The 15324-nt window shown below is 34.6% G+C and overlaps 2 protein-coding genes across 3 annotated transcripts in view; one reads left to right on the top strand and one right to left on the bottom strand.

Annotated features, from left to right (window-relative positions):
• LOC148605945 (CUB and zona pellucida-like domain-containing protein 1) overlaps positions 1–330 on the top strand; it is a 13893-nt gene extending 13563 nt beyond the window's left edge. The window contains exon 13 of the mRNA XM_088547736.1: positions 223–330. Within this exon, the coding sequence (XP_088403862.1) occupies positions 223–227 (5 nt within the window). The 3' untranslated portion in view covers positions 228–330. The remainder of the gene's footprint in view (positions 1–222) is intronic.
• On the bottom strand, positions 145–15324 carry LOC148605944 (histidine N-acetyltransferase-like). Of its 2 annotated transcripts, none has more exons than XM_088547737.1 (5): positions 15214–15324; positions 10846–10953; positions 6703–6877; positions 1491–1718; positions 145–1160 (listed from the first exon to the last, which is right to left on the bottom strand). In XM_088547737.1, the coding sequence occupies exons 3-5, from the start codon at positions 6868–6870 to the stop codon at positions 597–599; spliced, it is 960 nt and encodes a 319-aa protein (XP_088403863.1). In that variant the 5' UTR covers positions 6871–6877; positions 10846–10953; positions 15214–15324; the 3' UTR covers positions 145–596. The 2 variants fall into 2 exon arrangements, with proteins under 2 accessions (XP_088403863.1, XP_088403864.1); XM_088547738.1 differs by having other exon boundaries at positions 6703–6847.

Below are 15324 nucleotides of genomic sequence, written 5' to 3'. Positions count from 1 at the left end.
TACAGGGACTGACACTTAAATGCCATATGTCTAGAGAAAAGTATATCAGACAATATTCATTTTATGATATAGTTCGTCATGGAGTATACTTGGGGTGCGATATGGGTTTGAAGTACCCTTAGATGATCATTGAATAATAATGAATATCAAAAATATGTATTTTATTATCAAAATATGATATAATCTTAATTATGAATAATATTCTACCATCTTTTCTTTCAGATTAATTTATATGATATTGAAGCTGATTTTTGTTAGGTGGACATATTTTTATTGTAATATCTATTAAAATAAAAATTGATCAAATAATTGGTCATATGAAATAAGGACAATGTTAGCGTCACATCCATTACACAGGAAAAAATTTATATTTTTTTTCTTTTTTTTTTTTTTTAAATATTTTTAAAACACCTAAAACATATGTTGATCATATGTGTGGTTTTCGTGTGAATTTCTAAGTCATATATTTTCTTATACTTTTTTTTAAAAATTCGCAAAAACGAATTTTTCCATACTGGACGTAAACATACATTTCCATGTTTTAAAGCATGTGTTGCATTTGTACTTGTGTACAATGAGTATGTTCATAGTGAATATCATAGTTTATTACTAAGCCTTGATATCAGAAACTCAAAAACGATAGCTTCATTGCGACTATACTGTGTTGTAGGAGCTCGTTTTAAACCTAATGAAACCATACGCCTTTCCACAAGGTCACTATCCTCTTCTGCAACTGATATTATTGCTATTGTGAACATTTTGGCGATTCTTCCTCGGAAAGCTTGAATATGAGAAAATATATGCTGTTCAAAATATTCATTGACAGTTCCATGTACATGCACATTACAGTAAATTTCTCCCGATTGTAGCCGAAAATGACTCTCAAACGTAAGCAAAGTTTTCATTGGTTCATCTCGACATGAAATGATACCCGACCCCGATGCCAACATTCCCGGTATGTTGTTTTTCATTGGTTTAAAGGGTACTAAGTCCACAAAAACACGGTTAATATTAAAAACCTTTGGGTATTGAGTTTTCTTGCTAAACAAATCATGTAAAAGACTTTCAGATATAACCTCAACTCTAGATTCCTTGTTCAGACCATCATATGCAGGTAGCACATTTGAGACGATATTGACACCTTGGTAAAATGCGTGTTTCTGAAATAACAAAAACAACATGAGAGCAATATAAGGCGCAAATCAAGAAACTGAAAACGGCGAAGATGTGCTCCCCCCCCCCCATCAACTGATCAATTTACTTCGCAATCTTGGCGCAATCGCACGAAAAAATAATTATCAGTATTTGAAAAACAAACACTTTTTTTCCTTGAAGAAACGAAATGCTAGTTTCTTAAAACTTAAAATATTTCAAATGTACAATGGTAAAAAATAAAGGTCACTGACTGGCTATCGCCACAAATTTGAACACTGATACATGTACGTGTACTTCATTATTTTTACTGCTTTTAATATAATACCTTTACTTACTAGAGTTGCAATTAAGGAAAATGCAGGCGTCGTTTTTTTTGTTGCAAGAATCATTTCCATATTAACTGAAGAAAAATGCACAGAGCGCTTTAGATATGGGTGCTGCGCTACGATGTGTTGACCTATACTACGGAGAACCCCTTGTCCTCTGAACTCCTTTTTCATCCGCGCAGACCGCATTACACCAGCCTGACCTTCATCTATGATATAGACTCCAGAAAATCCAACCTAAATACATGTACATGAAATTTGAAAAAAATAAATGCCCTGCAAAGAACTTTACAAATGTGCATAGGAAGGAAAGTCTTCACGTAGAGTCCAATCATTCCTTACAAAAGACACATTACAAATCTAAAAAAGAAAAACGACTAACAGCCTTAAGTAGCACTCAAGATAAGAATCATGCAAAATGTGATTCATGGGTGAAAAGCCTACATATTTTTATTTTTGATATTTTGTTTGAAGTGCCATAGTAAAAACATATTCTGTTTTTCATTCAACCCAAGTTCTTAAAAGATAAAAATTACATACAATGCACTGTAGATTTCAAAATTAAAGGTGATAACTCTGTAATTGACACTAAAATACAATAGAATCTTTTGGATTTTCGATGTTGATTATCTTCCGAGAGCAGACAGATTGGAATGAATAATTACACATTTCATAATGAAGACCATCAAACAACTTATTACAAAATAACAAAAACCATGTAGCCTTTTTTGGAGGCAGAAAGGAAAAACAATCATTACTCATTGTTTTAGAAGAAACTAAGTATTTCTCAACCAGGGACTGATTTAAAAAAAAAGAATTTGGTCAGAGAGACCTTTTAAGACGCATTTCCTCATACCCTTGATTCAGGAGTGTTGCGCAGATATTTATGGCGGTCAAGGAAATCAGAGTAGTTAGTACTTCCTCTGGCGTAGCGTTTTGTGAAATATAAAGGCACTATGCAGGAGATGAAGGGATATTGATGCACAGGTAAGGAAACTTTATGATATTACAATTAAAGTCGTCTCTTTTATCATAAATCATACTGCTGAGATGACCACTGTTGTCAAATTCGAGATGTAGGTCCAAAGAAGGTGCAGAACATGTTTCTGTAGTCTCTTACCTTAAGCTCTGAAGGATATATTGACGGCAACCATTATATATCTGTATGTAAAGTTAAATCATTTAAATTTTCTTCCTTTACGAGATTCTGAAGAAATTCAGTCTCGTGTAAATGTAAAAACAAATCGGCTAGGAGAGGAACAAAGTTAGTGCCATCTTCTTGTCGTTCGCCATTACACTTGAATGCCAGTCTCCTCAACAAATCTGGCCATCTTCTGTAGGTCTTCTACAGGTTCATACAGTTTCTCTGTAATGGGGGTTGGTTTATCCCATATCTTCTCTCTCTGTGTCTGTTGTAACTTGCACGTCTGCAGAAAGTGTTCTGTATTCTGCTCTGCTTCTCCACAGGGACACATAGGTGATGATATGACCTTCAAAACTCTGTACATATGTTGGTTGGGTCTATTGTGTCCTGTCCTGAGCCTGAAGATTGTAGTTTGCTCAAATCTTTTTAGTTGATGGTAGCTATCTTGCTTCTGAGGGGTATTGTGCAGAGACTTGATGATGGTCTTCATATCTGTGTAGCAGACAGGATTTTCATCTTGCTGTTGTAGAGCGCCTCCCTTTGCTAGCTTATCTGCTTTCATTTCCATTAATTCCACAATGTGAAGGTATCCACTGTATGGCAGTTTTAAGGCTTTATATTGAATAAACAGCTCTTTCAAGTTGTGTGTAAATCTTTTATCGAAGGTTACACCAATGTATGCTGATCTTCCATTGTGATATGGATGTCATCCATGGTCAGTTTGACAGATTGGATTTTATGTGAGAGTGTAAAGAGTGTTGCTGTTTTTATTTCTTTCTATTGATGGTAACACACCATTCATTGGCCCATTTGACTACCATATATAATGCTGTTTGTATCCTGTACCTTGCAGTAGTTGCATACTCTTCAGAGCACAAGATCATCTGCGTAGAGTGCTAATTGTACACCATTTGGTAGCTCTGTCACACATTCATATAGATTATGAAGATAGTTGGTTGCAATACTCCCTGTGGTACACCCTGTTTTAGAAGTGTTTTTCGGCCATGCTTGCCATCTACGAGTACTCTTGCCCTTCTATTGTATAAATATGAGTTGGTCCATTTGTACATTCTTCCACTTACTTCAAATCTAAGAAGTTTCGTAAAAAGGCCATCTTTCCAAACTTTGTCAAATACTCTCTGAAGATCTACAAAGACAGCTAGCGTTACTTTCTTTGATTGAAATGCGTCCTCGACTACTAGAGATAGATGTGTTGTTTGATCTTCTGTGCTCTTGTACTGTCCAAAACCAGCTTGTTCATGACCAAGAATGTTCTCCGATTCCAAGTATGTCTGTAGGCGCATGTTGATTATACGCTCCATTAATTTGCAGCAACTGCTTGTTAGGCTAATTTTGGCGGTAGCTTGAGGCTTTCGACCTGTCCGTTCCCATCTTCAGTATTGGCATCATTATGGCTTCTTTCCAACATTGAGGGACTTGACCTTGTCTCCAGCTCAGGTTGAGAATCTCTAGCAAAGTTGTTAATGCTAAGGTGCCAAGGTGTTGAAGCATTTCATTGGTGATGTTATCTGGGCCTGGTGCCTTTTTCATTTTCATTTTTCTGATGGCTGCCTTCATATCAAATATGGTGATATCTCTCTGCATAAGTTCATGTGTTGGCACCTTTGATCTTTCTCTCAATTCAGTTCTTACTTCTTTTGTCCGTGATGGTGGTATATTGGTGTTGCTTTCTTTCTTATAGCCTTTCGTTTTGTGGTAATGTAGTGTAAGAGTTGAGAAGTCAAAAGTTTGGAAAGAACTAATTTCCTTATCTTTAGAAATTTTAAGTATCCACATATGATTAATGCCAGTACGCGAATAGGTGGTATTGCAGCAAAGTTATTGTCCATCCTTCACTGCGGACCTTCGTGGAGCAAGATGAAGATCCTGCTATATATCTTACTTTGTATGGATTATTATGAAGTTTGGGAATCAAATACAAATAAGGTATGGAACGCCTAAAATGTCTGATGTGATACATATTTGTTTACGTGTTGTCAATTTTATATTACTTGCTGTGGTTTTATAATTACATGAGGTCATTTTGTATTTACGTTATGTAGGAACATTTTTACATTACGTCGTTTTGTCTTTACGTTCTGCCATTTCGTCTTTACGTTCTGTAATTTTGTCTTTACATTCTGTCGTTTTATGATTACGTTAAGTCAACAAATATTTACGTAATGCGGATTTATCTTTACATGCAGTGGTTTTCTTATAACGTGAGGTCTTTTCATCTATACGTTATGTCGATTTCTAAATACTTTATGTGCATTTCTTTTCTTTACGTGCTATGATTTCTTCCTTACGTGATGTGGACAAAAATTTCATGATGACGTGTGACCCCGGAACTTTCTGATCGTGTAAACTTCAAATCTGTCCGTAAAAGGCAAAATAGACGTCACAATGCCGATTAGAAAAATGCTGAACGAAATACACTTGGGTCGTCTATCCAGTCACCCTAGAGCATTTGTTCTATAGTAAAAAATAGCTTATGTGTTATTTATGTTCAATATTATCACAACTGATACACCTGGGACTCTGTTGATGACTTGTGGCAATTTTCGTAGTCAGAACATATTTTTTTAATTCCAAAAACATGGGAATTTCGACTCCCGCGAAAATTTAAAAAAGGTCGACTCTACAAGTTATTGCGTGACTAAATTTAATTTTCTACATTAATAAACCACCAAAACTAATTTTCAAGAAAGAATTTTCCAAAAAATGTTAAAAATATTACCCCTACCCCTAGAAAACTGGTCTTAGTATTAAACATAATTCTCATTCACAGTGAAACTCATATTTTAGGCATTCATAATTTAAGAGATAATTACATGTATTTACCCAAAATATCTGAACAATTCAAGCGTGTGATTTTTTATAGGGTTACAATTACTATAAAATCGTAAAAAGTGGAATTTACAGAATTGAAACTAAAATAATACGCTCATGAAATGAGCAGTGATGTTGGATATATCAATGATGAAAACAATAGCACCCAGCATGCCTATTGTACATCGTTAATAAACTTAAAACTAACATTTTGGTTCATGTTGAGGTATTAAGAAGTTCTGTAAATACCCCTTTTCTCTTTAAAGAAATTCAAACGCCTGAATTAATCAGATATGTTAAATATGAGTTTCACAGTGTCGGTATGCTATAAATGATACTTAGGTTTGATACTGAGACCAGTTTTCTAGGGGCAGGGGTAATATTTTTAACATTTTTTGAAAATAAAAACATAAAGACGATATGGCAGAACGTAAATACAAAATGACCACATAAAATTATAAAACCAAAGCAAATAATATAAAATTGACAACAGCCATTGCTTTTGTAGGAAAATTTTGCTAATGTCGCGCAAATATTGGGCAAAAATTGGCAAGAGCAAATAATAGCACTGAACCCCTCTTGAATCCCACTTTTTTTTTTAATCCACCCCTGTTTTGATTACATGTAATACATTACATAACATAAAAGTTCAAGAAAAAAATCCCATTAAAACAGTCTAAGTTATCTGACGATACTCCTTCTTGTTTTACCATCTTAATTAAGTACACACATTGAATGAGGAAATATATTATAGTGATAGAGGTGTCTGTACTCCATTCTGTTACGTAGACGGGCATATACCCACCCCCTAAACCACTGAATTGAATTTGATTAAACTTTGCCACAATCTGCAGTACAAAATAAGAATTGCGCGCTCTTATTTTAATTTTGATCCAAAACAATTTGAAGGTCAAAGGTGACATCTTTTGATTTCCGCTAGAATTTTGGTTTCCTTGATTACTCTTCCAAATAGAGACAAAAACCCCTTCGACGAGGAAACCCATACATGAAACTGCGCAGGCGGTAGCTGGTCGAAAAACATTATACACAGGAACAGCGAAATAGTTGCCTCTATATACTCCAGCAACATAAAGTAAATTGAAAGTGACAACGAAACAAGTGTACTGTATTTCAAAAAGTAAAAGCGAGATTCATTTTATGATAAGTTGTTTTCTGAATGTCGATATTTTCACATAGTGACCAAAACAAGACCAAAACCGATGTCTAATAGTTCTACCTACTTACTATTTTTCCTTCAACAATATACACGTAACCATAGTAATTTGGATCTTCCATAAAAGAGATGTATTTATCAGGAAGATAATCCCCCTCGTATTCGCCCTCCTTTAGAATTGATGTGACTTCATCACGGTCGCTGATGGTTGCCTGTCTGATTATGTAGTTTGAAGACATAATGAGACTGCAAAACAGATAAGAGCAAAGCAGTTTTGTTTTTTTTTTGTTTTTTGTTGTTTTTTTTTTTTAACATTATATAATAATTAGCTTATGAAATGAAGGAAGTGTTTTATAAAACTGATGCGGTATCTTCTACGGTATAACTGGAAGACGTCTTGGAATCATGTTTAACAAAGTATGAGGAATTTCTACCAAGTACTACATATCTATATCTAGGGGTTACAGTACCGTACGTTTTGGAGTAACAACAATGTATAAGGTTTTTGAGTCGAAATTTGAACTGAGATGGGAATAGAAGTATAAAAGGTTGAAAAATTCTAGGTTTTAATGCTATTGTATTCTGATAATAATCTTGAATGAAATTTTCGAATTTTTCAGAGTCCACATTGAATTATTACCACTACGGGAGTGACAAGTGTCGTGGTAGGACCTTCCTGTATAGTGTGAGTATATAAATCAAAAGTTTTTAAAGACGATTAGTGGGGCATTTTGCAGATCCAGCTATATAGTGTTGTTTATGTGGATTCTTGTGGAGTCTAAAAGTAAATTTGGTTTTAGGACCTCAGACAGCTCATTCATTGTAAAATAAACATAGAAACTTTTTTTGTATGATTTTCGGATCTAAAGAAAGCCTTCGATTCAGTGTGGAGAACTGGGTAACTATGTTGATTAGCTGGAATTTTGCTATTAACATTTAAACTAAAGGAGTATGACAAGGCGAGTTTAGAAACCCACTCTATTTTATATTTTTATAAATGATTTAGAACAAGTTTAAGCAAATGAAAGTTCAAGACAACGATATCACATGACTCAAAGGTTTGGTCTCTCTTATTTGCAGGTGACCTGATAATAATATCCGCGAATTAAGAAGGTCTCCAAAATAATATAAACAATCCTATTATTTTCTGTGTTAAATGGAAACTTACATTGAATATTAAAATACAGAATATGACTTTTCAGCATAATAGTATTAAGAAGTCAGACTCTTTTATAACGTTATAAAGGTAATTCTTTACAGAGTGTGACAGATATAAATTCCTGGATTTATTGCTAAACAAATAACAATATGTTTCCAAGTTTAGAAGATCTAGCGAATAAAAGCCTCTATAAAAGCCAAAACATTTAGGCTTGGCAACTTTGCAATTTGAGTTGGAAAAAATCTCTTTGAAAAATTAGCACGCCCAATCCTAACTTATACCTCTGAAGTGTCATTTATGGAAGGATTACTGAGAAAATATTGAAATATTGAAATGTTGTTGACTTTTTTCATTAACTGATAAAACACCATAAAGACCTGAACTAAGTAGTTTACATATTGTCGTTTAATTTTGTCACAGTCACTAACCTATCTAGCAAGACTACAATGATAACAGATCTTTTTCTTTCAAAATAAGCTAGTGTATTATCAAAATCTCTTGACAATTTAGGAACTTATTCATATTGCACATATATCAAAAATATAATTCCTAAAGATGAAACCTTAAAAGCACCTCATTAACAATAGAAGAAGAGAGTATTTAGTGAAGCACAGATCTCCGATGGAAAATAAAATTAATAGCTTTGATGAGGGTAGTAAATTACTATTGTACAAAAACATTAAAACAAATGCTGAAACAGAATTTTACTTATTCTGTCATGACTTTAACATTAGAAAGTGTATTTACAAAATGACGTGTAGGTGAACATAAATTAGAAATACTTAAGTAGCACTCCTGATAAGAATTATGCAAAATGTGATAAATGGTTGGAAAGCCTATACACTTGTTTGGATATTTTGTTTAAAATGTTATAGTAAACAGAAATTAACATGTGGCTTTTCATGGAATTCTTACTCTTAGAAAATCAAAAAAAATTATATAGAATGCACTGTAGAATACAATATTGACCTGTACGACAGCTTAAAAATAAAAATATGTAGCCTTTTGTGGGGTGTATCACATATTAAAGAATTTGCATGATTCTTAAATGGAGTGCTACTTAATCCTGTAATGCGATTGAAAATGAAGGGCACTTCCTTCTTAGATGTAAATTACGTATAATGGTTTTGCCTAAAATCAAGACAGGGAGTGATTCATCATATCTAAGTGTAATCAAGGGAACCAAGATTCTAGCGGAAATCAAAAGAATGTAATCCAGGGACAAAGACCAGACATGGAAAACAGAGAAACAAAACAAAAAAAAACATAAAGTAACTAAAATAACACACACAAAGAAACAAAAGTAAATGAACAACTCGAACTCTTCTAAAAACTGGGTGCATGGACCAGGTGCACCGGTAGGGTAAGCGTCCTCTGCTTTTCTAGAAACACCCACCGAATTGCTCATAAAAAGTCAAGTCCGAGGTAGACGAAAGAGGAAAGGAAAACTATAACACGTTGAACAAATCAGGTTACACCGTAACGATCCAAGAGTTCAAGATGACGACCATAAAACTTCTAAAGATAATCAATGAAACAGTAGAAATACATTTTATAGACCCTTAAAGCAATTTTTCCTTTTTCATGTTCTTGGATCTGCTATTCATCGTGAATTTTTTTAGACTGGTCAAAGTGTAAAAATTCTATTGGAAAATGTTCGCCTACTTTTTCTGTAGAAGAACATAACCAAATTCCAAGTTTATCATCTCCAGTGGAATATTATTTGCCCTTATATTTCCTAATATCGTATATATGAGGCCCACAGAAGGATGTGTAACAAAAAATATGTGGGCTTCTGAAATGCATGAATCACCCATTACAAGCTTCTGTCTGGTTTTTAGGCAGAGCTGTACTTAATAAAGAATTAACATGATTAAGACTAAACCTTTCTTGATTAACTTCATTTGAAATTAAAATATCTAAGTCTGTTTGAATAGTGGGATGTTAAATCCCCCCTCTATGGAACGTGAAGTTCATCGACTCCTTTTTTATGCCGTCATTAGAATTGAGGACAGAAGCAGCATACATTTTTATGTTACTATTACCTACATATACATACACACAGACTTTAAACGTTTCCAGGGTTCGGACCACTTCTTTTGATGGAAAACTTTGTTAATTTTGCGTAAAATTTGAGCAAAAAAGAGCAGATCGTGGTCTGGAAACCAACCTTACAGTATATTATTTTACTGAACCCTCCAATTTTGGCTGTTGTATTCTTCTATTAAATAAGACAATGGTTTGTTGGACGCTTTTTTTTTTGTAACGGTAGAAGGCTTCCTTGCATCAGTTGCAATGGTCATGTTCTATTTGATAGAACAAATATCGGAAATGGTGAAACACAATAAATGCACCAACGTATATACAAAATAGCAACTACTTTCCAGAGACCACCAAAATATATTCAATATGTGTAAACATAATATTATCTTTACAAAAGCTCTGAAATGCCCCGACAACAAAAGTAATAAAATCCACTTAGGATGACAATTCTTTAAAACCAAACTAAATAGTAATATAAAGAAACAAAGACAAATTAATAACCAACATCTCCTGACTGTGGACATGCGCATGCAATCTGCGGTCAAACTAGTTTTATATTAGGATTAAACACTGTTTTTTTTCCAGAATTTATGGATGTGTAAAATCGGACCATTCACTCACAAAACACGAAATTGACATTGCAAATGGCGGCATTCAACCGACAACGTGACATGGTTGTCAATTTCAATATTCGCAGTATTTACAAACTTCTGATAACGATAATCTTTCAGAATTGTTTTGAATATACAATACCGAAATATGAATGGAATAAAGCAGATAGTACCGTTTTGAGCCTCTAAACGGCTCTATCTTTTTTTCCAAGCGATGTTAGCCATGTTGTTTCCGATTGTACGTAGAATTTACACTGGTGTAAAAACAGTCATGACCGAGGTCGTAAAATGTGAACAACCAATTATAATGCATGAAAGAGGCATACGCTTTTTACATGAGAACTGTTCGGCCTTAACAGACCCTGTTTGACGTTAGGTCGAACGTTGAAGTAAAGACTCACCCCTATCTGCGTGTCACTGTCCGAGTTCGTTGTGTCCGCACCGGTTTCTCTTACAACAATAACCCCGATCTTTTACGGTCTTACATGTATATCGGTACGCCAGTTGACCTAGAAAAAAATAACGTGAAATTCACATAGTCAACTGACAACATTAAAGATAGTTTGTTATCATGTATTTATTTATCTACACCTAAATGACATGCGATGCATTGCACGGGTGCTCATTATCTGATAAGTCATCGTATTGTTTAGTATTTAATCTCTGTAGCAATTTACTAAGTTAAATAAAAATGGTATATATTGCATACGTTATGGATACTCTGCACAGCAAGGTGACCGACGCAAAAGTATTAATTTAAAAAGCATTTTTCTGCAATTCCAATCATAGGATCAAGGACGTATTTATGTTAAGGAAATTAAAAGGAATAATAACGATGCACTGTCCCCTTTCCAAAAATAAAATAAAATAAAATAAAATAAAAAGAAATGTGATTTTGTTCAAAGTGAAACATAGGAGAACCAATAGGTTTTGACCAATATTCTTTGTTGAAAAATATGAGGTTTGTATCGACATGAAAACTTTAAAGTAGCTTTTTAATATTCAATGCAAGAGGTTGTTCATATAAAAATCAGGCAAATCCTACCATACGGGAGGCACAATATAATATTTCCCAATAAAATTACAAAAAGTATACATGCCAAAGATTTCTTAAAATTGACAATGGATGTCTATAAAAAAATTTCTAACTTCCCTAACAAATTAACAAATTTCAAGAGTTAGCTCCCCTAACTAATGAATTGCAATGCTTTCTATGTATTTTATTTCTCTTTAACCGTTGACAAGTTCTTGAAAGAGTAATCAAGGAAACCAAGGTTATAACGGTAATCAAAAGAATGTAATCCAGGGACAAAGACCAGACATGGAAAACAGACATACACAACAAAGAACATAAAGTAACTAAAATCATACATACAAAGTAACAAAAGTAAATGAGCGACTCGGACTCCACTAAAAACTGGGAGCATGGACCAGTTGTACCGGCAGGGTAAGCGTCCTCTGCTTTTTTAGAAACACCCGCCGAGTTGCTCATAAAAAAAGTCCGGAGAAGACGAAAGAGGAAAGGCAAACTATGACCCGTTGAATAAATCAGTTTTCATGGTGCCGATGGATACATCATAACGATCCACGAGTTCATGATGACGACCATAAAACTTCGGTAGTGATGACTTCAATCTTGTAACAACATAACCCTGTTCCAGAAGCCTATTTGTTAGAGTTCTAGCGCGATACAAAAAGTCTGCGTAATTTCGGCAAGCTCTGGCATAACGTATGAGTTGTGATATGAACACTCCATACGCAAGAGCCGAAGGGATGTCGCCACAGATGAAAGGAAAGTTGTCAATTCTAAATGAAAAGTCATAACGTTTGTCGTAGAGTTTGGTCAATAGTTTTCCTTTACCATCGATTTCTAATTGTAGGTCAAGATATGAGGCTGACCTAACAGTGTCGGCAGTATCTTTAGGTTACAGACCTCTAATTCAACCAATGAGCATTTGGAACGCACGCAAAAATAGTCCTGCGCAGAAATTACCCCTGTTCCTCATAGTGCTGTGAAAAAAGTTGTCATCTTATTTAAAAATTTAAACAGTTTCTGAAAGGAAAAACATTTCTGTACATTTTATAGGTGCATTTTGCTTCTTGTGATGTGAACCATAATGGTTTCTAAATATACCCCTATCTTGTGAAAACACTGGGATTTCCCATGCTATTTATGGACCCTTCACTTCCGGTGACAGGTACTGCACTGCAAGTCTGCTAACCCCACATGCCATTCTGAGGATTGTGAGCTGACATATGTAGAATCATGCTGATATATAGTCCTCTGCAGGTTAAAGTTAAGGTAAAGTCCAGAGAAGCCATTGAATATTGTGAAATTAGCATAGAAGCCTATGGGAAGTGAAATTAGTGGTTTCTAGCCTTTATCTCAAGTTTTTTGGGTAGATGCGATGTATGAAATCCCCGAAATTAGGATTGTTTAAAGATAATACGTCATCTATATAGCGGAAACTAAGATTGAAGGACCCCCGTGCAGGTCCGGGTGTCAAAAGAATAGGCCTGCAGCAGCGCTAAGCTTGTCGTAAAAGGCGACTAAATAGTGCTCAGAAACCTAGCCGGGGGCTAGGCGCTCTGCCCACAGAGCAACTGGGATGTGTGCCCCAGGTGGTGGAATGGGGTACCCCTGGCATGTTACATGCTGGGGTTGTCAAGCTATAATACGGAAAACCTGACCGCAAACCATAGTGGTGCACCGGGTTGGGAAAGATGCCACGTTCCTCGCACGTTAAAGAACCCTGCTGTGGTATTCGATAGGAGTAGGAACCTTTGCGCTCCGCCACAGGAGGCTAAATTGCCCGACCTTATCCATCCCCCCTTTTTCTAGTGGCAATCAAAATTTGTCGACCCTATTGTCCTTGTGACCCATCCTTTTTTTTATCATTTCATTTTCATTTTATCATCCATTTCATGTTCATTGTCTGAATATAGCTGAAATATTGCTGCTCGGACGTTAAACCCCAACAAACAAACAAACAAAGATTGAAGGATCTAGCCAAACGATATTCTTTCTTTCTGATCAAATCAGCTATAAAGTCAGCCTCATAAGAGTGAAGAAATAGGTCAGCAAGAAAAGGAGTACAATTTCTTTCCATTGGAACGCCGACCGTTTGTTGAAAAACACGTCAACCACAATGGACAAATATGTTGTAGATTAAAAATTCCAGCATTTTGTAAACGTCTTCCTCTGTATATTTGGAAGATGATTTGGAATTATTTCTTACAAAGTATGAGGAATCTCTACCAAGAACTATATATTTGTATCTAGGTGTACCATCTTTTTTGGAAAAACAACGATGTATAATGTTTTTAAGTCGGGATTTTAACTGAGTATGGAGAATAGAAGTATACAGTGTTGAAAAATCGTAGGTTTTAATGCTATTATATTCAGATAATAGTCTTGAACTGATTGTCTCCAAAAGATCTTTCGAATTTTTCAGGATCCACATTGAATTAATACCACTACGGGAGTAACAAGTGTTGTGGTAGGACTGCAGACCCTCTTTGACAGTTGTGAGTATAGAAGTTAAAAGTTTTGAAAGAGGTTTGGTGGTACATTTTGCAGATCCAGCTATGAAACGTTGTTTGTATGGATTCTTGTGAAGTTTAGGAATCCAGTACATAGACGGTAAATCACAATCATCATCCTTGGTAGAGAGACCAAAAGAGGATAGCACAGATTTATGGTTTTCCACAATCTCTTCTTTGGAGATAGTAGTAGCAGTATAGGTCTTATCACTGCTATTATTTTCTACGTCTACCTCTAATAATAAACATTGGATATAAAACGTTTTGCAGACAAAAACAATGTTGTTTTGGGCTTTGTCTGTTGGTACGACAACATAAGTGTCATGTATAGTAGACAATGTCTTTGCTACATCGGGGTCTTTGATAACTAATGTAGCCTTGGCACTCATTGACCTACTTAAAACTTTCATTTGAACTTTGAGAAAGAATGTATGTGTGATATGAAATGGATAAAATGATTAAAAAGCAAAATTTAAAACGTGCCATCCACTGCCTAGTGTTGCTCAGACGCCTTTTAATAGCAACAATACAACGAAAGTTCTCAGTATAAAACCTAACCCAATTGTGTATCAACATTTTAAGTTTTACAACAGTAATTAAATCATTTCAAATAACCAACAATCTTAAAATTAAAATGACAAGTCAGAATTCCTAAAAAGTAACAGATTTATCTCTCACACAATTATCAATAGCTTCATACAGTGTAATAAGTACATGTATCACCTAAGCTTAGTTTCACCTTTTAAACTTATAAATATGACTAAATTATTATCTGTCACATACTAGCAAGGCTCAATTAATGTCTCATTAAAATAATGTTACTTAATATGCTAAATATATACTGTAAATTTTCCTAAGATGACCAATACTAAATAACTATTCCTTCCATAAAAATATAATTCATATTACCAACATTTAGTTCAATTCAAACAAACATTTCTTTGAATGATGTCCCTTTCATTATTACCTCCCTTAAACATGATACCTCTTTTAATAAAAGAATATTCCAGTGTAATAACACACAATGAAGTAGAGATAAATGTTTCAGTTACCATAGCCGAGACCATAGGCCAGGACAGTGCCCCTTTTAGGCCGGAACTAGTAGTTGATTAATCACTGCTATGACAGAGTCGGAGCCCTCTTTTGAAAATCTCCAGATCCGCCTCTGGTTAGGATTGCTTATATACTATGCTTCATAATAAAGTGTGAACATGATGAGTACTTACTTAGGAAGGAATAGTAAACTACATATTAATCACTCGATTATTCAGTAAATTATTGACTGTTTATAATACATATCAGTTTGTTCTAGATAATGACCTTAACAAAAACTATGC

The sequence above is a fragment of the Perna viridis genome, chromosome 10 (genome assembly GCF_037379345.1).
Source record: "Perna viridis isolate PV_CMFRI_1.1 ecotype Kerala chromosome 10, ASM3737934v1, whole genome shotgun sequence".
Taxonomy (NCBI): domain Eukaryota; kingdom Metazoa; phylum Mollusca; class Bivalvia; order Mytilida; family Mytilidae; genus Perna; species Perna viridis.
Note: the sequence above shows the minus strand (reverse complement) of the source record. Positions and strands in the feature narration are given on the sequence as shown.